This window comes from Silurus meridionalis, chromosome 17, assembly GCF_014805685.1.
Source record: "Silurus meridionalis isolate SWU-2019-XX chromosome 17, ASM1480568v1, whole genome shotgun sequence".
In the NCBI taxonomy this organism is placed as follows: Eukaryota; Metazoa; Chordata; class Actinopteri; order Siluriformes; family Siluridae; genus Silurus; species Silurus meridionalis.
The window spans coordinates 13,140,270-13,167,815 of record NC_060900.1 but is presented as its reverse complement, the minus strand read 5'-3'; the positions used below and the strand labels follow the sequence as shown (position 1 = coordinate 13,167,815).

The following is a 27,546-nucleotide window of genomic DNA, read 5'->3' as shown; positions in this document are numbered from 1 at the left end:
ATGATATTCCCAAGGGGGCGGAGCTAGTATAAGTGTATGTGTGCATGTGTATGTGGATAACTTTATCAGTGTGGCCCAGCTGTGTCTCTAGAACACTGCTGTTATTGCAGGATCAAACACTGTCCCTCTAAAGGGCCCCTGTTACACCAAGAAGACATTTACTGTATATTCTGGTAAGACGCACCCCTTATTATTTTTCGCATAATCTCGCACCTGTATGTTCTATATTATGTTTCAATAAAGTATTATATTGTTGTATTTATTCTATATTTTTAAAAAATAGCTTTTTTTCCATTAAGGCTAGGTTTATTAACTGCTTTAATAGTGCTGAACTTGCTACAGTCATGAGATCCTGTATTGCTATTTAAAACACAACATTCATGGGTTTTTTTTATTATTAATTTTAAAGCCTATGTATGGCAGTTTGGGAAAGTGTTTTTTTATAAATATTTTATCTGAACTAAAATGTCTTTTCCATGTTGTTTCCCCCACATTTCTGAAACTCTGAAAACTAAATATTTTGTGATAACTCCAATACCTATAAGAAAGATATAAATTAAATAAATTAAATGTATATAAATGTATATGTATATATATATATATACACACACACACACACACACACACAAATTATATATATACATATACTGTGTGTATATATATATATATATATATATATATATATATATATATATATATATACATACAGTATATGTATATATAATTTGTGTGTGTGTGTGTGTGTGTGTGTGTGTGTGTGTGTGTATAACATTTTTTAAATGTGGATTTTGCACAAATTGAACTAAAAGATGCCCATTTTGACACCTAATTCCACTCATCGCATCTACTTATAAGCAATGTTACTAAAAGATTTTCCGCTGATAATCACTAATGTCCACATCAGCCTCCATCTCACAAACTCATAATCTCATGAACCATAATTTGAACATGAGCCTTGTCATCGTCGTCTCTTCAGTTTAACACACTGGTCATGCTAACATCAATTCACTATAGCTATCCGAAACACACATACGGAGAAAAAATGCACAGAATTTTTTGCTACATCATTCATTCTTCTGCTTGTCTCCTACTTCCTGCTCTTTATCTTTGCTTCTCATGCTGGATGTATTTCCTCTTTTCCAAGTATATTAGAACAAGTACTATTCCCAAGAACCTGATTTCTTTCTTGCTCTACTAAGAAAATGTGCAGTGATGATGGTAAAACTGTTCAGAATCACTTCTCTAACAATCAGTTTTCTGTCCTTTCTTTCTCCCATGCAGTGTGTGCTGAAATGAAGTGTGTGTTTATTACCCTACTGCTTCTCATCTGTGTGCTGGGAGCTGATGTTGGCGAAGCTGAGGTTGTATGTCCACAGAGCTGTTTCTGCACTGCTGGTGTAGTCGACTGTAGCGGTCGTGGACTCACCACGACCACAATGCCTTCATCTTTTCCATTGAGCACCACTGAGATTCAACTCCATGATAATCACCTCACAGCATTGCCCCCAGGACTGCTGGATGACCTGCAAGCGCTGCAGCTGGTCACGCTGCATGGGAACCCGTGGGCGTGTGATTGTGCTGTTCTCTATCTGAGGGGATGGCTATTAAAACAGAAAAATGATGCTTTAATAAGGCAAGTGCTACAAAAGATTTTCCAAAATTATATATATATATATAAACCATTATATGGAATTATGTAAAGGTCTATCGTATGTAAAGGAATTGTCGTTCCATTCCATTATAGGCTTCAGCTGTAAATTTTAAATCTCTCCATTATTTCTCTGTCTTCTTCCAGAAATGTGAGCTGCGCTTTTCCTCCTGACCTGCAGGGGAGACTGGTGGCCTACCTATCGGAGGAGGAAGTGCTTAACTCCTGTAATTACTGGCTGTGTAATCTGGCCTTGTTCTCACAGATCAGCTTGTTTGCCTTTATAGTGGTGCAAGCAAGCCTCCTCGCTGCAGTGGTCTACTTTCTCCGACGTTTTAGTCAGCTGAGCATTGATGCCCAGCGAGCAGCTGCAGAAAGTTTTCATAGCTGAGACCATCAGCAAACAACAGCTCCCTGTGTGAAAAGCTGAGGAACCTCCATTCACACCACACTGGCTTTGTTTCACTACTGTTTTAACTTGCCCTCCACAACATTTTTCACTATTACCCTTGTTGCTAGGTAAGGGAACAAAAATAACTTTATTCACTCAGGTGTAGGGATGCCATATGAGCCGTGAGAAGTCTGAGGAATTAAAGCAACACAATCGGGAGACTACAGTTTCTGAACATGCTGAAAATGTACTCTGATCTGACTCAACGTTAGTAATTAACGTGGTCTTACATTTTTTCTATTTTTTTTTTAAATGTATTTTTTTTTTTTTTTACATTTGTAAGATCTGCGCATGCCAAAATCGTCAAAATATTAGTCTCATAATGCTTTTAAATTTGTCCACTAATAATACTGGTTAATCCTATCCTATGTACTCAGAACTAAAATGAATTTTAAGTCATTCTGGCATCTGTAAAAAGCTGTTCATATAGGCAGGAAAATGCTTAAATAAATGTATTTTACATTAGGGAAGCGATTGTGCCACTCTATCAGACTCAACAAAGACCAGCTCCACTATGACAACATCATTGAAATAAAACGTTTGTGAACTTGATCAACAATATATTTGCCTACCATTAACTGACCACCTAGCACTGTCAAAACATTTACTATTCAACATTAAACCTGGTTTTCCCCCAAGGCATATCATTAGAAATACCCAACAGAAAAGCAACATATAAAGTGTTGTTATCCATACTTGTTCAGACTAATATTGGGCATCACTTACCAGGATAACAAGGCTTTAGCTCCAGTACAATGCGGGTAACACAGCTGCCTGTTTGCGTTCACACTGCAATTTACTGTATGTTTTTTATTAAATATATTTCCAAAGGAAACTCCTAAAAAAAAAAGCTTTATTTTGAAATATATATTTTCTGTGTGAATGCATGTGTTGCCTTTACCTACCGCACATAGGTTTAAAGAGATCTATTTTATTTCTGGTTCATTTTCTCCCTAATTTATAATCCCTTTAATAACATAATCTTTTACAAACCTACAAAGGACAGAGCAGAGTGCTGTACTTATTTGTTTTAATACACAATAGGACAAAAGTTTGTGTATAGTTCATATGTGTTTTTCAAACAACCCATTCCACATTTAGTTTTTGTTTGCTGTTATAATAACCTGCATTATTCTGGAAAGATGTTCTATTAGTTTTTTTTGTGTGTTTGTAGAGATTTGTGCTCATTCAGACACGAGTGTGTTAGTAAAGTTAGGTACTAATGTACCGTGCGGGGGTCTGGGGTGCAGTCTGTGTTCCAATCCATCCAAAAAGGTGTTCAGTACAGGCTGAGGTCAGAGCTCTATAGCAGGGAATTTGTTTAGCTGGAGCAGGTTTGGGTCGCCTAGTTTAAGTAAAGGGGTAAATTTAATGCTACCACCTCCAAAGACCTTCTGTATAATTGTGTGCCTATAACTTTGTTATAACAGTTTCAGGAAAGGAAGCACATATAATTATAAAAGTCAGGTTTCCCAATACTTTTGTCCATATAGTGTATAAGGAACTTGAACTTGTTTGACTCATTTAGTATCCTATTTTTTTTTCCTGGTTTTAGTCTGAAGTTAGATGATAAAGAATTAAAGTAATGCAAATGATAAAAAAACTGATTAAATTGATTGTAATAAAAATCTGCCTTTTTTTTGCAGAATTATAGGATATATATATATATATATATATATATATATATATATATATATATATATATATATATATATATATATATATATATATATATATATATATATATGCATTTGGTACCTGGGCCTTCAGTGAGGACTTACCCAACCTCTTAATACCACCACTATCATGTCGCAGTTATAGAAACCATCAATACAATACAAAAACACAATATAACAACGTGTGGCATTATAGAGAGAGAGGCATTTTCATATGGGGGTGAATACCATTTTACTAAAGCAAGCTCCAAACCTCTACACTACAACTGCAACTGTGCCACCTACATCATCTGAAGAATCAGAATCAATATTTGTCAAATAACATGACAAAACATAAAAAATTCAAATAAAATACAACCTATTCACCAGAGATGCAGACTCATAATTTGCTCCACTCCTCAGAGGCTGTAAGCCAGTGGTACCAATGTGTGCAGAGCGCAACAGACGTGTTTGCCAGTCGAACTTGGCGTAACAGTTTCTCTCTGACCAACCAATCAGATGAAAAAAATGCTGATGCTATTCTGGGCCAGTTAGCTGGCCCTGTGAGGTGAAAAAGAAAAAGACCCATTGCTAAAAGAGACTGAGGTAAAACAGACTAAGGTAAAAGAGCCAGCAGAACAGACTTTGAAGGCCCTGGGCAGATTAGATTGACATGGCAGCACATAGAGGCTGAAATCTGATTGGACAAAAAATGTTACATCCACATACATGTACTGGAAGCATTGCAGCCAAGAGAAACGCCATAAAATGAAGATAATAAATTGTTGGGAATAAATTAATACAATTTCATGGAACAAATATTAGAATATATGTTGTAAATGTAGCTCAGTGCTTCTGATAGTGTTAAGACCAGCAGAGATGGCTTGCTGGCCCTGACCCGCCCGCCACTAATATATACTCTATATATATTGTGTGTTTTATGCTTTTACAGCACAGTGAAATTCTTTCTTTGCACATCCAGTGTGTCAAAGCACAGGGTCAGCAATGTTACAGTACCCCTGGAGCACAGAGGGTGATGGCCTTGCTCAGGGGCCCTGATAGTTGCAGCTTGGTGAAACCCCAATTTTATGATCAGTAACCCAGAGCGCTAACCATTGTGCTACCACCTACCTAAGAAAGAAAGAAAATGCAAAAGTAAAAAATAGTTTATGAAAATCCTTAACAATTGTTTTGAACTGTTTTGGCTGACAGTTCCTCATGCTTTTCTTGAAAAGTTCATTTTGTAAATGCCCTTGTAGGTTTATCTGTAACCAAATTAATTTAATATTTTCTGCCAACAATCAAGGAATAATAATAATAATAATAATAATAATAATAATAATATTAAATCCACATGAATATATCTGAGTTTTCTACAGAGGTGGTTTGCAAACTGTGACTAGTGCGCCCACTGACAATTCAATTCAATTCATTTTAAAACACAGATAATGCAGTGATAAAGATTGATTGAAGATTGTTCTTTATAAATGTAAGTTTGTCCCTGATGAGCAAGCCGATGGCGACTGTGGCAAGGCAAAACTCCCTGAGATGGCATAAGGAAGAAACTTTGAGAGGAACCAGACTCAAGAGGAAACCCATATAAATCTGGGTAGCACTAAATGTCTATTTATTACAGATAAATGATGTTGAGGTGTGCAGTGATGGTGATCAGATGCAAACAATCAAAAGACGTGAAAATTACATGTTTGTACGTCTGATAGAGGGCCCTGAAATCAGCAATCTGATTGGTTAAAGCAACAGCTTCAAGCAATATGCATTTAATGCTACAGTCACCCGCAGGTGCTGATTCTGAAGGGCTCAAGGCAGATACCTTTGATCCTGGTTATGTGATGGCTGAAATCTGATTGGATGGAACCCTAAACTACACTCACGTATGCTGTTCCCTAAAGCAGCACATACGGGGAGATACGCCATGAAATTAAGGAAATAGACTATTGGGAATAATCAAATACATATTCATGGACAGAAATATATTAAAATATACGTCAGTGATTCTGATAATTTAGATCTCTTTTGTGAGGTGTCAGTTATCAATAAATTCAAATTCTGGGATTTTAATGATTTCAACTGATAACTAATAAAAATTAAAGTTAATAAAGGTATTCAAACAGACAAGTCTTCCGGTCCAAGGTGGCGGCACAGATGACGTGCTTGTCCGCATATTACCGGTTCGGCCAGGTACAATGTTTTGTCACAAAAGTCGAAAAATAGTCTGTTCTCAAAAATACTATACATTTTTTATTTTTACTTGTCGTATGATGCCACATCATCTTGGAGCCTAATTTTTTGCTTTAAATATTGCATAAATGACGACAACATTACATATGAACATGCGGTCCGGGATCACGCCGGGCGAAGCGGAACGTTTTGATCCAGTCTGTAAACTAGACGGGCGCTTTAGAGAGTTGTACGGTGTTCTTGTTTTTGCACATGTGAGGTCTCGTGCAAATGTGAATATCAGTGTATATTCTAATTAAGTCTTGTGAAAGCAGGAATTGCATTATTTTAAGTGTAAGTGTATTTATTTTGTTTAGCAAGTGCACGTAAATGTGATTATCATTAGTTTCCTCACAAATCGACAAGACAGGTTATGTGTAAACACCGATTTCACATCTGAAATAGTAAATTGACCATTTAGCAACTCTACTATTTTTTTAACAGGTTATAGCAGCACCGAATTGTTAACGTTAAATACAAAACGTCCTGTGTTCCAGCAGTGTGTTACCATGTTCCTTTGGTTAGTTTGTAATTCTTTATTTATTGCCAGTTCCAGTGTAATTCGCAGGCATGGGGAGGCTGAGAAACAAACACAACTGGAAGGCGAGGGAGCAAAACACAGCAGCTCCCAAACCTACTGAAGACCCGAAGAATGAAGTGCTACTGGAGTTGGAGGGTAAACTTCTTCAGCTGTTATCCTCTTTTAGTTTACTAAATCCTAAATATCATACTTAGCTGCTATTTAGCAACAGTCTTCCCCTAATGCACCAGCTGAGTGCGTTTATCTGCACTGACTCTCTCATCTTTTTGTTAAATAAATTGTTGCCTTATCCATTTTGCAATTTTACATGATTTGTAGCTGTTTCTCTAAACCCTTTCTCCTTCTCTAAGAGGTTGTAGACCAGTTTCTTGTTTGATTCAATACCAGTATTGTGGCTTTGAGAATCGAGCAACACTTGAAAATCATGGTTCTCAAAGTTATCAAGCTGATCTTCCACAAGCCTCTCTGATGCACAGTCTGGTCAGGATTGGGTTCAACTTGTGCAAATAGGAATAATGTGCAAATAACCACAATATAAAATGTAGTTTTGACAGTCATGGTAAAATGCAAGTGCTCAGCCATAGGATGGGGAGGAAGATGTTATTGATGGGTGTTATTAATACTTCTTGCTCTCTGCAAGTAACACTTTCGATAAATGTCCATCATTTTTGCTTGTATTGTAAAACTGTGGGCAGTGTTTGCTACCACTTGTAGTGCCTTCTGGCAGTTGTTGTACCATAAGGTGATGCAGTTTATAAGGATGCTTTCAAGGGTATAGCTATAGGAACGTACAAGCACGTTTTTTAGTCTCTTCAGAAAGTTTGAAGAGAAACCAAGGTGTTGACGGTCATAAATGTGATGGTAGTGTGTTTTGACGCTGTGTGTTTGTGTAAGTAGTCTGTGTCAGCAGTGATCATAGAGTGTGGCCTATACACTGATTTAGCAGTTTAAATACTAGCAAGTCTTTATTGAATCATCAGGTGTGTGTGTATGTGTGTGTGTGTGTGTGTGTGTGTGTGTGTATATATATATATATATATATATATATATATATATATATCAAGACATTCTTTTATTATTCTGGTCAATGCCACAGTGGCTAAAGAGCCTCTTCTGGGAACAGTAGGTATGAGACAGGATTAGGCCCTGGATAGGACTCCAGTTCATCAGTTTAGCACAGGTAGTCCAACTACTGTAATGTCTTTGGAGGAAAATGCTGAAACACACACTTAAATAGGCAGGAATGTCATATACTCAAGAATATCAATAATTTCTTTTTTTTTTTTTTTTTATTATTATTATTAATTTGCTGTCACAATTAAACTTTTGCTTTTCTTTCAGACTCCACCATGCTAAAAGGAGTGGATGAAAGTAACACACTGGTTCTCCCAGGCACCAAAGCTAAGAAGAAAAAGGTGGAACAAACTGTCCCTAAAAAGAAACCTCTGACCAAGAAACAGAAAAAGAACCTGCAAAAGGTTCTGGAGCAGAAAGAGAAAAAAGCTCATGTAAGTTGTATTTGTGAGAATGTTTACACATTAGATGAAAAAAACTATAATAGATATTCATATTTATAATCATATTTTATATTTCTGCTTTGTGAAAATAACAGTACTAGATTTGGTTAAAAAAAAAAAAAAAAAAATCAGTCTGTTAAATGTGAAGGAGGAAGTCCTCTTCTATACTGCATAAGCATTCACCTGCATTTTGCACATCATCTAAAAGCGGTCCCAGGTGGCTGAGGTGCCGGATCGTCCTCTTGGATTACAGGGGGGATAAAAGCAAAGTGGAGGAGCACATAACAAATTGAATTACATGTAAATGTGGATGTTTATCTGTGATGCAGCTTTGACAAATTAAACTGAGTGTAGAACGATGTTCAGCTCGTACAGAAATCTTCTGCAGAAATGTACAGAAGTGAGTTCACATCCTGGCAACACCAAGATTCATCTGCTGAGCCCTCGAGCAAGGCCTTTTAACCCCCTTATCTGCTCAGTTGTATAAATAAGATAATTATAAGATGTTTTGGATGAAAACCTCTGCCATTCAATGTATATGTAAATTTTACAAATGTAATAATTTTAATGCGCACATATTTAATTCACAGAGAATACCTGAAATTGTTGTTGCACAATTTATTCTCTATAAATGATTTTTATTTTTTTGTATCTAGTTAGTGATTTCTTTTACCAGCAAAAGAAAAGCGCACTCTTTGCTGCTTTGTTTGTTATTTCACAAAACATGCGCTGAGTTAACATTAGAGCTCCTTAATGACTAAAAGATAATGTCTCTAAACATTTAAACAGTTATGCATTTTTCTTTGATGGCTAAAGTATGTATGTATGTATGTATATATGTATGTACAGACAGACAGACAGACAGACAGACAGACAGACAGATAGATATTCATTTCATATTTAATCACACAGCCATTATTTGAGACGTCCCTGAGAGCAGGCGAGAGGTTTTACTCTTTTACTTTATTTCGATCTGAAACTGCTCTGTGATCATAATACTGAGATATTTATGCATGTTTTTTAATTCTTTCTGTGTACACATATGTTTTTACATCACCATACAGCGAGTGGAGATCTTGGATAAATTGGCAGAAGTTCAGCTGCCAGAGTCTGAACTGAAGCTGCTGTACACAACCTCCAAACTGGGCATCGGAGACAAACTTTATCAAACTAAAGAGTAGGCACATGTTTTCCGACTATTTCTGTGTTTCTGATAGAACTGCAGTGTGTGGATCTGCATGTTTTTGGATGTGATTTAAAAGCTCTCTTTCTGTGTGTGTGTGTGTGTGTGTGTGTGTGTGTGTGTGTGTGTGTGTGTGTGTGTGTGTGTGTGTGCGCACAGAGTTAATATTGAAGGGGTGAATGATGGTTCAGTAACTGTCAAAATCAGCAGCCTAAGCGGTGCTAAGAGAAAGAGAAAACTGGCTCATGATGTGGACGAAAGTGATGATCCAGACTCTTCTAAGCAGGAGACAAGCAGTGGGTCAGACTCTTCTTCTGAGGAAGAGGAAGATGAGGTTGAGGCTTCAGAAAAAGCAGCACCTGCAGTGAAGGAGGAGCAGGAAGAGGAGATGGAAACAAAAACAGTGGAAGTAAAGGAGGAGGAGAAAAGGGAAGATAAAAAAACAGCTGTGCACAAGATTGACAACTGTCAGCCAGCTGTGTTTATTCCTGTAGACCGACTGCCGGAGATCCAGGTAGGAAAAAACCTTTTGAATGTCAGTGATTATAATGTGTATCAATAAGAAAAAAACTTTAAGATGTTAAGAGTTTAAAAGATGTTTGAAGTTTTATTAATGTATTTATAATAATTATATTTACTATCTTACTTAATTTCTTTTATTTTAATGGTTTTTCTTAGAAAACTGAATTAGCCAGTAAATAGTACATAAGTAGATTTAATGTAAAAAGAACTTGCTCATATGACTCCATGACTGATGACAGGTAATCCTATTATCCAGTGTCCGCAGAATATCTAGTGCCACCATCACTTCAGTTTGTGTATTGAGGACAATTCTAAATCTATATCCACGTTTCTGCCACACTCATATATGACAGTGTCTATTTATCAAAATATTGATTTAAAAATGAACTTCATGTTGGCAGTATAAGTGACCACAGTTAAACCATGTGGTGAGTTTCTTTCACTTTTTTTTTCTGACATCATTTGGTTGAACAAATTGGTGCAAATATTGGTGGTGTGTGTGTGTGTCTGGGGAGGGAAGAGGAGGGGAGGGGAGGATGTCATTGGATTTATCATGGATCACTGTCTAGTGATCACAACTTAATTTTCTCGTGATTTCGACATGATAAAATTTGTTTTCATCACGTTTTAATTTTCTTGTGATCTTGACATAAAAGCATGTTCTAGAGGCCGCAGCATCACTGATGATTGCATTTGCTTTTGCTTTGATCAGGGACTCACTGAAAACCGAAATAGCTTGTGTCTGTCAGTGTGTGACAACTTACACATAAGTGTCTGACACTTAAGAAGTAGCCTGTCAGGTTTCAGATACCAACGCATACCTCACTAAATACACCAAAAACATTCACAGACACGATTTTCTCTCGATACAATTACGTTGAGAGAAAATGGGTTTTTAACTTTCAGATCACAAGAAAATTAAGTCATGATCATGAGAAAACAAGAAAAAAAATATATTATAATACCTTTTAGGACCTTCGTATGATCCATTGTATAGATGTTTGTTGAATAAGAACTTAGTTATTTAGTTCATAATATAACATTTTGTAATTAGGATCAGAATAATGTGCTGTAAGCCTGTGATAATTCTATTTTCCCAACAGCATCCAGGATTCTGCATGTAAAACCCCAGCCTCCAAAGTCTAGACAGAATGGGCCCAGTGTGACTCAAGGGACCAAATAACCAAACTAGGAAACTATGTTAAATGCATCATGAAAGAATAGTGTTGAATCATTATGTTTCTGCCTGAATTCATTAACTTTAATAGCTGTAGTTATTTATCCTGCTGTTTTGAGCCTGCAAACAACATAAAAACCAGAAACCAAGAGTATTTTGCTAGAAACAAAAATTCAGTCATAAACTTAATCATACTTAACAAAAGACCCCCTGACCTGATGGAGGGTGGAGAATTCTGCAGGGATCTTTAAATAGTCCTGTTGACTTCATTATGTGTAAGAATATAATACACAGCAGAATAATCAACATTCTGTAAATGTTATTTTGTGTACTTGTGTTATACTTTTGATATCACTGCAGTGTGATTCCTGCAGTGGAGTGTGAAATGATCCACCAGTCTGCACCATTAACTCAAAATGGTTTTCAGTGTACAGTTTTTACACATACTGTAAGGCACAGGCTGCTATGTTACATGGCTTTAGTGAGTAGATTAAATTGACAGAGCAAATTAAGCTTACTTTTCATAAAACCTCATTTGCATTAAACTTATTTTTTATCGAGACTGCTCTTGTGTTGTATGTTAAAGTCTATTGTTGAATGTTATTAAAGATCTCTGAAGCTGGAGGTGGTTCCACAACAACAGCCTAAAAAATCAAGAAATTATTGAGCAACTCAAGCACTATGAGGATGAATTTGGACTGTAATTAATATCAACAGTCTGCTACAATGCTTAGGACTGCAGTTCTGCCTTTAAGCACAATCACTGAATTGTGCACCTCAACAGTGATAAAACTATATGACACCTTGACTCTGGACTGTCACTTCAACTCTGGACTTAAACAGCACAGTGTCACTTTACACCACAACGTACTGCACTTTAAATTGTACTTACAATATCTGCTATACTATTTCATGTATATACATATATTTTCATATATCTTCTATAGTTTATTCTTTTTATTTATCTACTTATTTTTTTATCCTTATATTCTATCCTTTTTTTTTAATGCTTAAATGTTGGATGGTTGTACGTTTCACTGCAAAAGCATTTCACTGCATGTCGTACTCTATATGTATGTGACAATCCCCCCCTTAATAAAAACCTTTTTCTCACTTTTTCTCTTTTACTATGTCTCTCTTGCTCACTTTGAATACGTGTGTGTCTTTTAGGAGGCACGACTGAAGCTGCCAGTGTTGGCGGAGGAGCAGGTTATCATGGAAGCAGTGAAGGAGAATGATTGTGTTGTTCTGTGTGGAGAGACTGGCAGTGGCAAAACTACACAGGTTCCCCAGTTCCTTTACGAGGCTGGATATGCAAGGTACACACTCAAGCACCAATTCACTTACAATTTTTTGTGTGTTCAGGTTTATAATTGATCACATTTATGTCTCTGTCTCTCAGTGCTGGTGGTCTCATCGGAGTGACTGAGCCCAGAAGAGTGGCAGCAGTCAGCATGTCTCACCGTGTGGCCAATGAGATGAACCTTTCCACGGGGTGTGTGAATGAATTTGACTGTGGTATTCAGACTTAACCAGCCTCGGACTCAGATTCTCCTGATGTGCAATGAGAATTATAAATGACAGGGTGACAGGCTAAATCTCTGTGTGTACATATTTGTGCACTGTGTGACCATTCTTTGAAGAAAAGAAAAAAAAAAAAAAAACACAAAAAGGTTTTGTGGAAGAAAAAAAAATTCCAGACATCCCAGTCATAGTCTATAGATCATAGATGAAAAACTAGCAGATTCTAGTCGTAGCCTAAATTGCAGAAATAGAATGGACTAATTAATAAGTGTGTGTGTGTATGTATGTTCCTTTAGGGTGGTGTCTTATCAGATCAGATTTGAAGGCAATGTGACAAAAGACACCAAGATCAAGTTTATGACAGATGGTGTCTTGCTGAAAGAGGTTCAAAAGGTAAATATGCTTAAACACATACAAAAACATTTGCCACCCTCTGTTCATGGCCTAATTTTGTTTTGTGTTTTCAGGACTTCCTGTTGCAGAAATACAGCGTGATCATTATTGACGAGGCTCACGAGCGCAGTGTCTACACTGACATCCTCATCGGCCTGCTCTCACGCATAGTTGCACTCCGCAATAAGGTATCACGCACACACTTTCTTGAGAAAGGCTAAAACAATCTTATCAGTAGTGAGCCGGTGTGGCTGTAGGATTTCATTCCAGCTAAATAAAAGGGAAAAAAAACACTTAATAGTTGATAGGAGCACAAGATAAACTGATGAAACAAGTGGAAACAGGTGTGACTCCTGCCTAGTTGGACTGAAAGCTTGTAGCCATATTAATACCCTGGTTTACAGTAATGTGTTGAACTTACAGAAAGGTTTACCCATGAAACTGCTGATCATGTCTGCTACGCTGCGAGTGGAGGACTTTACTGAGAACAAGAGACTGTTTCGAATTCCTCCACCAGTCATAAAGGTATCAACCACTTCCATCTAATTTTTCTGTTTTTGTTTTAGTTTCAGGCCTATCAGTATATCTGATGGCTGTACTGAAACTTAGCTTTAATTTTATTTATGATTCAGCAGCCTTTTTAACAAAATTGTGTGTGTGTGTGTGTGTCTGTACACAGGTAGAGGCTCGCCAGTTCCCAGTCACTGTTCACTTCAACAAGCGCACACCAATGGAGGATTATGTAGCAGAGGCCTTTCGCAAAACATGCAAGATTCACCGCATGCTGCCACCAGGTTAGACACACGTGCATGCACGCACATACACAATTTGTAATTGTTTCTTTTTTGTTCATTTGTAGAGCATATATGAACTTTTTAATTTGTTTAGAGCTGTTGCTATCAATAATTTTAGTAATGGAGTATTCTACCGATTATTCCAATGATTGAGTAATCGGATAAGAAGAATTTTTTTTCTTTTAAATCTCATTACTAAAAAAAAAAAAAAAAAAGACGGGTCTCTTAAAATGAACGTGATTTGTTTCCTTTTTAGAAACCTTTACATTTTATTGCTAAAATTGCATACAAGAATATCAGTGAAAACTAAACCCATTTAAACAATAACAAAAAAAAGAAACTTTGCCTAATTTCCGACTTTTTCCAATTCCGAGTTTATTTCTCGTAAACATCAACATTTCTGCTGCATCCACCAGTAATCATGTTATGGGCTTGAAATTTAAATCTGTTGGTGTGTGAACGAGGCTCCTCCGAGGCTTTATCTGTCTTGTTCCGTCTCCTCCAGAGCTGATTGTTAGACAGAGTCTCTCCAGGTATCGGAGGCTTAGTTTGATATCATGCGATTCTATTGATTGTAGCCTATTTAATGTGTAAAGCTTTCTAGCATTACAGAGGGGCTGACACTGCTGAGAATTAAAGGGAAAAAAGTCGAAATTAGGCAAGCTTTTTTATGTGGTGGAAACTGGCCACTATATAAATGTTCTCTTCACCCCTTGCTGTTTTCTCCCCGTTACTCTAATTTTCCAATAGGCAGCTTCTTCTGTGTTAACGTGTCCAGAGCGCTCCAGTGTTTAGCGTGTGATGCGAGAGAATAATAGTCCATGAAGAAACACAAGTTAAATGGACTAAACTATTTATTTTTGTATTTGAATTACTCGTGTTACTCGAGGAATCGTTCCAGGCCTAAATTTGTTAAGCTGACACCCAACATCCATTTATGCCTTTAGTTTTATAGGCATATGTAGGAATAAGAAATATATAGGTACATATGAGCTGGTATCCAAAAGTTTCGAGACTAGTTTTGTAGAATGCTGACCGATGTCAGCACACGGCTGCATGCACAGTCACAGCGAGCACCGACTTTCATAAGTCAGTGTGCCAAAAGATGTACTGTGTACATCAGGAGCTGTGCAACTGGTGCTATTCTGACCATGTGCCTTGCCACATCGGCGATTTCATCATGGACAGCAAGTTAGAACAAAGGTTGCTGACGCAGAAGCAGAAGGTACACCGGATTAAAGTCTGCCGAGACCTCCATCTGCGTGCTGTGGACGATCCGTCCTTGATGTCGAGGATCATTAAAGGTGATGAAACTTGGGTGTACGGGCACGACCATGATACGAAGCAGTAGTCTTCACAGTGGAAGAACCCATTATCTCCATCATCGAAAGAGGCGAGGCAGGTCTGCAGCTCTACCAAGTGTATGCTTATCGTCTTTTTCTACATTCTTGGCATTGTGCATCAAGAATTTGTCCCACGGGCCCAGTCAATAGCGAGTTCTTCTGCTAGGTTTTAGGTCATATGAGGGCGGACGTTTGGCAAAAGTGACTAGTCTTGAAACTTTTTGATACCACCTTGTATATCAAAATAAATGTAAAAACACTTTAAAATGAACATTAGCACACTCATTACAATATCACAAAAATAGTTAATATAAATTGAACTCACGATAGGTGAGTGACTAGATTTTTTTAGTGTTGCTGCATCGGCTGTTGCGAACACTGGGGAGGCAAAAGCTCGAAGTGTATTCTTCTTAGTTGCAATTGGGAGAAGAAGAAGAGGCAGTTTAAACTGCGTTTTTTGAGTTTCTTTAAGTCCACGTTCCAGGACATGTAGACATCACAATGCATAATGTCATACATGACCAGTTCCTGGCATTTTCTTTTTCACTTGTAGGTGGTATCCTGGTGTTTTTGACCGGCCAGGCTGAGGTGCAGTCTGTGTGCAGGAGACTGAGAAAGGCTTTTCCTTATAGACCAAAAAATACACAGAATACTGGTACACACACACACACACACACACACACACACACACACACACATATATACATATACACACATACATACATGCGCACAAATCTAGCAAAAACCTGAGAAGCATGTGCTATCTTTGATTGATACAGAAATGGAGGACGCACCAGAGGAGCTGAGGAAATTTAAAAGGCAGAAACAGAAGAAATCAGTGGTATGGATTGTTTATTTGTTGCACCTCTAGTGATTGCATCTCTCCCATGGGATTTACCAGCTTCTCTCTTTCTCTTCCAGTCTCTTCCTCGCATTGATCTGAACAACTACTCTGCCTTACCCGTGGATGAAGGAGATGAAGATCGACAGGCTGGCGTTGATGATGAGGATGATGAAGGCTCAGATCTGGATTTAGGCGATCAACCAGAAGACAGTGGTCGATTAAATTCTTTTGTGTTTGTATATAAAGGTTATCCAGAAAGAGTTGTACGCTGAGATTAACCTGTATGTTTGTGTTTATTTTTACTCTTAGAGGAGAAGGCTGATCCCTCAATTCCTCTGTACGTGCTGCCACTTTACTCCCTGTTGGCACCAGAGCAGCAAGCTAAAGTAATATATTTTCCTATTTTAGTTGCAAAGTATTTCTATGTTTTTAATACATGCATATTATGTGGGTTAGCACTGTTGTCAGTGTGTTTTCACACCTATTGGTCTGAATTGGTGCAAAAATGGCAACTTTTGGTTTGTTTGATTCACACTGCACATATTAAAAAATCTGAATGGCATGAAGTCATTTAATTTTTTTATATATATTTACCATATATATATATATATATATATATATAAAATGTATGTAAAATATATTTACAATATATTTTATGTGTACCAATATTTATTATTGAGTGGGTATGGCTGAATAAATAATTGGTTAAAATGGTAAGGTTACAAAAACGGTAAACAATCATTTGAGGTACAGATCACAAAGCCTACTAATTCCTAGTGGATAATCACTGCAGTCAAACTGCACTAATAGGAACCAAAATCACCTCAAACAGGTATTATATGAAAGCACCGTTAACGTACCCCAAATTTTGTATTTTTTTTTATTTATTCACGTTTTTGTAAAATGCATCATATTATTATTGTTACTATTTTTCAGGATGTATATTTTTGAATGTGTGTACAGGTGTTTCGTCCACCTCCACCAGGTGCTCGCTTGTGTGTGGTGGCCACCAACGTGGCAGAGACATCCCTCACTATTCCAGGAATTAAGTACGTTGTTGACTGTGGTCGGGTGAAGAAGAGATTTTATGACAGAGTGACAGGAGTCTCTTCCTTTAAGGTCACCTGGACGTCACAGGCCTCGGCCAATCAGAGAGCTGGAAGGGCAGGAAGAACAGAGGCAGGACATTGCTATAGGTTGGTTGTTCTTGAGTTTTTTCAGGATGGGAAAAACTGAATAATTTTCGCTTGTTTGTGATTGTATATTTTGTCTGATGTGTGCAGACTCTACTCATCTGCCGTGTTTAGTGATTTCAGCGAGTTTTCTGAGGCTGAGATCACTCGGCGCCCTGTCGACGACCTGGTTTTGCAAATGAAAGATCTCAACATTGAGAAGGTTTGGGGCAGTGGGGGTGTTTTACATGTTACTTATGCTTTGTGTAACACTTAAACAAGTATGGTAACTACATAACCAAAACGAGTGTTTTCTCACTAATTAAATCATGTATGCATGTCCCATGTGTTTGCAGGTGGTGAATTTTCCGTTCCCTACTCCCCTCTTCTGAAGCACTGATGTCTGCTGAGCAGCTGCTCATCTCTCTGGGTGCTCTAGAGGAACCGCCTCGCCAGGGGCGGTAGGTTTTTTTTAAGGATTCACAACAACCGGATTGTTGTCTCATGTTCTGGGGGGATTTGCACAATAACCAACAACAAAGATAACAGCTGACCTTCATCCATTCTGTATGAAAAATGGAACCCCAATAGGGGGCAGTAGTCTGTGTTTGTAATTATGAAGGACAAATAGGCAGTCTTGCAGACAATCTATTTAATAATGTATAGAAATTAGTATTTAATAATATCATCTGTTCTGTATAAGTGCAGTATAAATAGAGTAAATGAATAAGAAATAATGTCAGGTATGCCACCCAATGTACCAGTCTCTGTATTGGCATACTATTATAACACATGATCTAGTGGAACTTGGTTATCATTCACATGTGTTTAAAATGTTAATTGCATGTACATGTGTGGACATCGTAACAGATGTGCAACAAAAAAGCCAGACCTCCCCGCTTTATTTTCTTTTCAATTTTAAGTTGTCAGTTTAGTAGATTAATGAGGGAAAAACCTCTTTGACTGTTTGTAGTATCAGACTGCAACATAACAAAATGTACAAAAGTGAAGGGGGATTGAATGGAATGCATTGTAAGTGAAGCCAAAATAATGGCTGGCTGCAGTACATATTTTTTACCCACCCCAATTCCATTTTTGTTAATGGAATGAATGCAAAAATATTTTCCAAATAATTTTTTTTATATCTTTATTTAGAATTAAATTACTTCCCATATGATGCATTTATTTTAAGGAATATTAGTTACATATAATTAATATGGAGCTGCTTAGCTAGCTTGTTGTACTTCAAGTAGAAACCTGAGCTGGTTGATTAATAAAGTAATGGCATAAACTTTTAATAACAGTTCATTAATTTTACCAAGCGACTTTTAAATGTTACTTAAAAGTAACTCCATTGTAAATATATCTCAACCAAGAGCATGATCAAGCCATGTAAGTGCACTTTAGCATTCAGTTATATTACTTGGATTAAAATAAAAAGTTAAATTTAAGAACTAAGTAGTAAGTTAAAAAAAATTTGGAGACCAGTGGACTAGCGTCAATGGTATGGGACACACTTGTCGCTCTTTAGTCTGTTTTGCTTTTTATTTTGTGATGTTAATTAGTAAACTTTTATTGCACTTTTGTGATTTTTTTTTCTCCAGAATGGTAGATATGGAGAGGGCTCGATTATCATGTCCTATAACCCCTCTGGGACGTGCAATGGCAGCATTTCCTGTGTCACCACGCTATGCTAAAATGCTTGCACTGGGCCGCCAGCAGGGCTGCATGCCCTACACCATAACAATAGTGGCAGCTATGACTGTTCGAGAGATCTTTGAGGAACTGGACAGGTAAAGAAAAAAAGATTTATCGTTCAGGGTGAAAAATTTTCATAATTATGAAATAATGTCTATCTCTGTTTTTATTTGTGTCCCTCAGGCCAGCGAGTAGTGAAGAGGAGAGCAGTAAGCTGGCTGGAAGAAAAGCACGCTTCAGTCAGATGAGGAGGTTGTGGGCAGGCCAGGGCCAGTCTTTACTTTTGGGAGATCTCATGGTGCTGCTAGGTACACTCTACTCTTCCTTACAAACTAACATATGGCAATGGTTTATTTTATTAGGTTAAATTTAATGGTGTGTGTGTGTGTAGGTGCTGTAGGGGCTTGTGAGTTTGCTAGCTGCACACCAAAGTTCTGTGAAGAAAACGGCCTTCGCTACAAAGCTATGCTGGAGATACGGAGGCTGCGGGGACAGCTCACTAATGCAGGTTCAGTGCTCTTTTGAAATATTAGTTTCGAAGATTGATTGTGTTTTACTAGTCTTTTTTGTTGTCGAGTTGGATATTAAACTCACATCGTTGTGAAACTTCATGGCCAAGTCTAAACCTTCTAGTAAAGGCAACCAGATAAAAAAATATTCTGGTACTTCCTGGCAAATTTCATGATGGCACAATTTGGTTTGTGTGCATACTGAAAACTAAATACATTTGTCATCAGTGTATCATCAGACATGGCAGCCCTAGCTGTTTTATGAGCCAATATCTACTCACTAGTCCAGCTTTGTTTTCTTAACAGACACATCATGTTCATTGGTTCCTTAGTTCCTGACAACACAGATGAGTTGCTGCCAGAACAATTGTTGAATTTTACAAAATGGACATAGCACAGACATACATAGTCTGGTTAATATGCCGGACAATATGTCAAGATGGGCCTGTTGAGGAAACAGCACATTTGTTTAAATACCCAAAAATTTTATTAAATGTGACACATTTCAGAAAAAAGCAAGACCTAATATCACTGGCATTTAACTTGCCTTCCCAAAGGTATAATAATTGTCAAAGCCATTGCTTATTTTAAAAATTATAAACAAAAAACACAAAAAAACTATACATAAGTCAAGCACATAAAAAAAGTTTTATGCTAGTGATATACTCAATACTTTGAATCAGATTCAAATATATTAAACATAAAGCTCATTATTATATAGTATTCATAGTCTTGTGTTTTCTTTTACTGAATTATACCATTTGTAGAACAATAAACCTTTATTCTTGTATTGATTCATTATGATATAAGGACTCATACACAGGTGGCCTTTGCTTGAATTAGTTTTGAGCTGACAGTACAATATAAATAGATTCTCGTCAGCACTACCTTTGTATCATGTCTGTGTGCTGATATATTCTTTTCTCCGACACAGTTAATGCTGTGTGTTCTGATGCGGGGGTGTGTGTAGACAACAAAATGGCCCCCCCGACTGAATCTCAGGTTGTGTGCCTGAGGCAGATTGTGCTGGCTGGTTTAGGAGATCATCTGGCTAGACGAGTACAAACTGAGGAGCTACTGGATCCAAAGTGGAGAAATGGCTACAAGGTGAAAACACAGTCACCACCAATCTCAGAGCTTGTGTTTGATTGTATAATTAAAATCTTTGAAAAGATGATTAAAGTTCATATTTATAATCTATTTCACTCAGTTTAGATTGAGCTACTATTTTTTTATAACTTTATTAGAAATAACTGTTATGGTTTATAGTAATGTAACTTGTATGATAAACAGCTCAATGTTTTGAATGCTGTATTTTTTGTATCTGTTTAGACTCCGCTCCTGGATGAGCCTGTGTTTATACATCCTTCCTCTGCACTTCACAAAGAACTGCCTGAGTTTGTTGTCTACCAAGAGATCATGGAAACTACCAAAATGTACATGAGAGGTGTGTGCGTGTGCGTGTGCATGCAAGGTTGTGTTTGCATAAGCATATTAACTGTGGGAATAGATTTGGTAATAGAAACATGTTACAATGTCAGACTACACACACGTTTTTAAATGTTTTTATTTATTTATTTATTTTTATGTATCAGCTATTGAATGAAAAAGGTCTACACTGCAACGCTAATTAATTTTTGGAAATAGAATTATGTTAAAATAAATAATAAAATTAAAATTATAATCAGGCTAATATTCATTAGCACAAGAGTGTTACAGTATGTTTATCTCAGGATTGGTTTCAATGTTTGTTTTGAGTGTCTTTACCGGGCCCTAGTCTTATCTTATAGTCTTTAGACTAAATATACCCTCATATACAACACGCATGAGGGCATTGTTCTCTCTGCCTATTATTTTTTACAGAAGTCAGCAACTGGTGGTCTGCAAATCTGGGGTCATCAACTGACTGAAAATAAAAATTCACTTGAACTGCTTATAGCTCAGTAACTAGTTTCATTAACACAAACACATGGCTTACAGTTGCAGTTACATGTAAATGACCAGCAACTTGCTACTAGAGATGGGGGAGCTCTCATAGATATTTAATTTAGCATATCTGCTAAGTAATTATATAGCTTAAATAATACAAATGAATGTTAAAATGATGGGGTAAAGTGTGGTATGCTTTTATTTTACCAGTGTCAAAAGATTTTACCAATGGTGTTTCTTTATAAGCCATTTTGTGGCACTTACAGTAACATTTTTAGCAACAGTACGAAAAGCAAAACACTCACTGTACATTATATTTTTTGTAGACTTATCATTAATTTTTAAGCTTTAAAATATAACTTTGTCTTCATTCAGTAATATTAGTGGCTTATCCATACCTTTGTAAATAAAGAAATTAATGTAACTGTTCCTATAAAAATCGCATACATACTCCTGATATAGAGAAGTTTTGGAGAATTGTGAAAGACTTGTAGAAACTATTGTGCTCTAATACTTACATGATTAATGTTACTTATAGGAGTGTGTGCAGTGCAGGCTGATTGGATCCCTAAGCTTCTGCCCCAGTACTGTCACTTCAGTGGACCAGAACAAAGCCCTGCCCCATGGTACTGCACTGTCAGTGGCAAAGTGAAGTGTCGACAACAGAGCACTTTCTGTAAGAACCCTTTCGTTTTCTTATCCCCTCCGCCCTGCCCAGAGGTATTGATGGATGAGGCATGCTGTTTTCTTTCTAGTTTAACAAACTGTGTGCACATCCTTATTTGTAGTCAGAGTTGGGTGGAAGCTTCCTGCCATTGAGATGGATCATCCTGAAGGGCTTGAGCGATACAAACTCTTTGCAAAGTTTCTGCTGGAAGGACAGGTAAGTGTTTTGTGTGTTTTTGTATCTGTGTGTGTAAGATGCATATTACATGGAGAAATTAGAGATTAACTTCTGGGTTACATGCTCCAGGTGTGTTCTAAACTACAGCGACACAGTACATGCTTACTGTCGAGCCCTACAACTATGCTGAAGACATGGGCCAAGTAAGAACACAAGCCACATATATAAATAATTTTCTGTGCATAGGTGAAAGATGTATAAAATGTGTCAATGTATATATTTTAGGCTTCAGCCTCGAACTGAAAATCTTTTGGGAGCGTTGGTGTCAGAAAAAGTCGACAGCCGAGATGCCTTAGAAGCTGCATGGAAGAAAAATGAAAAATGTAAGTAGGTGTGGGCAATTCAGGCCATAGCCAGTAGCTTGGAAAAAAACATTTTTTCAGGTTTTCATAAACATAATATTTTCTCATGAGTCTCAATGCTCTGGTAGGCTACAACCTCTCTGGAACTGATATAATCACTAAACTTAAAAAAATAGATATTTATGATGTAAGTTGAAGATAATGCATGTGAAATTTTAACCAAAAATGACTGACATTTTGATTTCCACAAAAGATTATATTGGATGATTGTATAGCTAGATTTACTGAACTAAGATCTCTCCTATCTTGTGTTCATCTTCTGCTCTCAAATCCTAATGTCTTCAGTATATAGCAAGTTAGCTCAGGGGGGTGATATAAAGCAATCCAGATTTCTCCTTCATACAGACTAGTTAATAAACCTCAACCCAACTGATCATTCTTTTTTTACTTACTGTTTTACAAAGCCGATGACAGAAAAACCCACAAGCAAGTGGCAATAGAAGGCAGAGGCAGTTAAGGGGCTGACAAAACGTTTTTTTTTTTTTATGTTCATGGGTTAAAGACTTCAGGCAGCCATTTACCATAAAGGATTTTTATCCAAGTGTTTCTTCTTCTTCTTCTTTTGGCTTCTCCCATTAGGGGTTGCCACAGCGGATCATCTGTCTCCATACCCCCCCTGTCCTCTACATCTGCCTCTTTCAACCCAATTACCTGCATGTCTTCCCTCACCACATACATAAACCTCCTCCTTAGCCTCCCTCTTTTCCTCCTTCCTTGTGGCTCCATCCTCAACATTCTCCTACCGATATAACACATGTCCAGACCATCTCAATCTCCCCATCCCTCACCATGCAGTCCAACCTCCATTTTGAACCAGTCTGTCATTCCTACTGCACACTTCACTGCTGTCACACTGTCCTCATACATGTCCTGTACCACCCTCACATACTTCTCTGACACACCTAACTTCCTTATACAGTACCACAACTCCTCTCTCCACCCTGTCATACGCTTTCTCTAAATCCACAAACACACAATGCAACTCCTTCTGACCTTCTCCATACTTCTCCATCAGCATTCTCAAAGCAAATAATGCGTCTGTAGTGCTCTTCCTCTGCATGAAACCATACTGTTGCTCACAGATGGTCACCTCTTCTTTCAGCCTGGAACTTCCTCATTCCACCACCACGTCTCTTTGTCTACCTTTCTATTTCCAGATGTCACACCAAGTACCTTTCTAGCTGTCTCCCTTATCACCTTTTCAGTAGTTGCCCCTCTTCACCACCACCGAGCCGACCTCTTCCCTGAATCTCACACTACAGTCTTCCTCCTTCAGTTTCCACCATCTTTTTCTTCTTTCAGTCATCACTCTTCTCCTCTTCTTTACCTCCAAAACCATCATACAGACCACCATCCGATGCTGTCCAGCTACACTGTCCCCCGCCAACACCTTACAGTCTCCAATCTCCTTCAGGTTGCATCTCCTACATAGAACATAATCCACCTGTTTGCACCTTCCTCCACTCTTATGTCACCCTATGCTCCTAATGCTTTAATGCTATTAAAGTCTGCCCTAATCACCACTCGTTCATTCCTAGGTACACCTTCTAGCACTTCATCTAATTCACTCCAGAATTTGTCCTTCTCCTCCATCTCACAACCCACTTGTGAAGTATAGACACTGATGACATTTATCATCACCCCTTCAACTTCCAGCTTCACATTCATCACCCTATCAGAAACTCTCTTCACCGCCACTACAATCTTACTAAACTCCTCCTTCAGGATCACCCCTACACTATTTATTTTTCTATCTACACCATGAAAGAGAACAGTTTAAACCTGCAATGTTCCTGTCCTTACTACAAATTATCTACTGTTCTCCTTACACAACATATCTATCTTTCCCCTCTCATCATATCAGCTACCTCTCTCTCTTTACCAGTCATAGTACCAACCCGAACCTCCACTCTCCTACACTTCTCCTTTTCCTGCTGTCTCTGTAGGCGTTGTCCTCCTCTCCTTCTCCTCCTTCGGCCAACAGTAGCCCAATTTCCACCGGTACCCTGTTGGCTAACAATACCTGTGGCGGTCATTGGTAACCCAGGCCTTGACTGATCCGGTATTAAATTTTGGTTCGTGATCTGCATATTTGATTTGGCACGTTTCACGCTAGATGCCCTTCCTAACGCAACCCTCCCCATTTATCTTTGCTTGGGACTGCTTCATTTCCGACCCATTGGGGTGGTGTACGGAGGCAAAATTTGCGCCGCTGTCCAAATACTTATGGATCTGGCTGTGTGTGCTGCGGGATGTGACTTTTAATTGGAGTGCTCTACACATTTCAAATACTTATCTATCTAATGCCTGTTACTTGCTGAGGTTTTAGGATTCTAGAGTGTTAAACATTTAGTTAAATTCAAATCAAGTTGTTTAGAACATAGTGTTCAGACACTGGCAGTAGCAGAAGGCCTACATTATACTGTAGCCAGGAGTGTATGAGAGCATATTTGGCCCTGTTCTCTGGGTGGGCAGGATGATGCACTAACCACTCATGTGCATCTCTTAACTCTTACAGAAGAGTCTAATTAGCCTTTCTAATTGTGTTTTTCTGTGTTGTGATGTAATATACAGCAGCTTAATGATGGTGGCTGGCATCACGTGTTTCCAGTAGAACCACTTGTTGGCAATCTCTCTCTCCACATGCAAAAGCTTTTGTGGGATAAGTGACGACTAGGTACTACTTAATGTCTAATGTTTGTTTAAAATTAAATCTGTTTATTTCTCCTAACAGTTCTCCTGTCAGCATACTGCCAGTGGCTTCCCAAGTCTGTTCATGAAGAAGTCGCCAAGAGCTGGCCTCCTGTCTGACACTCTCATGGTACCTTATCACACATTAGTGGAAACACTAACACACTGCCCCTTGAAATATTACACAGCAGGACTTGCAGAATTCACACCTGCATAAACACACATATCAAGACTGCAGATGATCTTAATTTGTCTTTTTGGAGACCAGTGGATATTTTACCTGTATATTTTTTAGTGTCTCACAAAAGTGAGTGCACCCCTCACATTTCAGCAACCATTTTAGTATCTTCTCAAGGCACAATTCTATAGAAATAAAACTTGGATATACTTTAGTAGTCAATGTGCAGCTTTTATAGCAGTATATATTTACTGTCCTCCAATAATGTAACATACAGCCATTATTGTCAAAATAACTGGCAACAAAAGTGAGTACACCCCAAGTAAATCTGTCAAAACTGAGTCCAAAATGTCAATATTTTGTGTGAGCACCATTGTTATCTAGCACTGCCTTAATCCTCCTGGGCATAAGATTCACCAGAGCTGCACAGGTTGTTCCTGGGATGCCTTTCCATTTAAGATAATTAAAGAGAATTTTCAAGATGGGTTTCACTTGGTACAGGCCCCAAAGGAGTTGAGTTCTCATGCTATGTAGGTGAGGAGTAACAAGAAAATTGTGTCTTGCCTACAGTCAAGCATGGTGGTGGTAGCATCATGGTCTGGGGCTGCGTGAGTGCTGCTGGTACTGGGGAACTGCAGTTAATTGAGTGGTTCCAACACGAAACAGTTCCATTTTTATAGTATTGTCCCTTGAGAAGATACTAAAATGGTTGCTGAAATGTGAGGGGTGTACTCACTTTTATGAGATACTGTGTATTCAATCATTAACTCACTGTGGATTTGATGGATGAAATCTGTAGAAATATGGAGCTTCTGTCCATATATTTAATCCTAAACTGAAAAGAATCACCATTGAAAGTGCGAGTATGTTTAAACTGGTTTAATTACATTTTGAAATGTAGTAAGAAATAGGGGAAAAAAATAAATTCAAAACTGTAACTGTAAAAAATTGTTGGGGAAACTACCATGAATAAAGTTTTTTGTTTTTTTGGTCATTTTTACAAACTTTACTGATTTGTATACAACAGGAATGCAAGAGTATTCTGTGTCATAATTGTGAGTGATATTTGTATGACTTTTGGTTACTTTCAAAAATGTTTAAAATGTTTTTAAACATTTTTTCCCCTTTATTTTGAATAAACTCTTTATTGCAATACCTGCATTATATACTTTCACAAACTATGGCTGTAATGAAAAGTTTTATAAAAAAAAATCTATACTGAACATCCCACAAACTATTTTCTCAGGTGTTTTTTGTGTCTGGGATGTTTTGGGTAATATATTACTTTAAGGATTGAATTGGTCTGACAAAAGAGGTAATAAACATTCTTAGTATAGATAAGATCTGGAACAGTGTTAAACTTGTCTGGTGAGTTTCAATTTCAACCCCCTTCCAAATACCCCTCTCTATTTATACCAACATATGTTTTACTGCTGTGCCTAAATTACGTTGATCTATATGAAATTTAACTGTAGTTATTTAAATAACCCTGCAATGTAATAGGTTGAATATATAGTGGGTGCATCCTGAGACACACCTTTTTTGTTTTTTTGTTTTTTTTTTAATAAAAACCTTCTTTCCATTAATTAAACTATAATCCTATCATGTTACTGAAATTGCCTAGGTGTTGACTCTACTTACAGTATGTACACTAGTTAAAAAATGTTCCGATTCTGAAGATGCATGGTTTACTCTCTTTTGTCTAGTCTGACTGAAACTTTCACTTTTTACTTAAAAAAACCCTCTTTTTCTATATGAACACAGTAGTCAACTTCTATTACAAAGTAGTAGGCCTAAATAATATTCTATACTTTTATCCAACATATTCTTTTATATGTTTATTAAAGAGTTTTATAAGAGTTTAATATTGATGCATTGGCTGAGTTTTTTTTATGCATCCATTATATCCTTACACTTTTTTTCTCTCCATTTCTTGTATTTAATGAACCAATTAAGCTGAACCATCAGAGTCTGACCTCACTAATGCTCTTGTGGCTAAATTATCATATCCCTTCCATTTTGCTAAATCTAGTAGAAAAACCTTTGCAGAACTGTGAAGGTTGTTATAACAGCAAAGAAAGGATTCATTCTATAATGGAATATTCAGCAAACACGTGTAAGGTGTCCACATACTTTGTAAATATATACAGTATCTCACAAAGGGTGTACTCACATTTTTTGCCAGTTATTTAGACAACAATAGCTGTATGTTGGGTTATTTTCAGAGGACAGTAAATCTGTACTGATATATAATCATATATCAATATAATTTC

At 37.4% G+C, this 27,546-nt stretch overlaps 2 protein-coding genes across 2 annotated transcripts; both read left to right on the top strand.

Annotated features, from left to right (window-relative positions):
• Window positions 1–33: 33 nt before the first annotated feature.
• Window positions 34–2,078, top strand: gp1bb (glycoprotein Ib platelet subunit beta). Its single transcript, XM_046870971.1, is given in 3 exon segments — window positions 34–173; window positions 1,282–1,633; window positions 1,796–2,078. Coding segments are annotated over 2 exon segments (624 nt in total). The 5' UTR covers window positions 34–173; window positions 1,282–1,292.
• Window positions 2,079–6,146: 4,068 nt separating this feature from the next.
• dhx37 (DEAH (Asp-Glu-Ala-His) box polypeptide 37) lies at window positions 6,147–26,507 on the top strand. The gene is given in 29 exon segments (XM_046871957.1): window positions 6,147–6,286; window positions 6,543–6,668; window positions 7,875–8,041; window positions 9,115–9,227; window positions 9,393–9,747; window positions 12,103–12,251; window positions 12,335–12,427; window positions 12,753–12,849; window positions 12,924–13,037; window positions 13,273–13,374; window positions 13,529–13,643; window positions 15,540–15,641; window positions 15,766–15,827; window positions 15,908–16,043; window positions 16,140–16,216; window positions 16,794–17,026; window positions 17,114–17,225; window positions 17,359–17,381; window positions 17,383–17,463; window positions 18,607–18,795; window positions 18,884–19,008; window positions 19,092–19,208; window positions 20,144–20,316; window positions 20,542–20,656; window positions 21,677–21,814; window positions 21,927–22,021; window positions 22,112–22,185; window positions 22,268–22,365; window positions 25,139–26,507. Coding segments are annotated over 28 exon segments (3,438 nt in total). The 5' UTR covers window positions 6,147–6,286; window positions 6,543–6,562; the 3' UTR covers window positions 25,216–26,507.
• The last annotated feature ends 1,039 nt before the right edge of the window (window positions 26,508–27,546 follow it).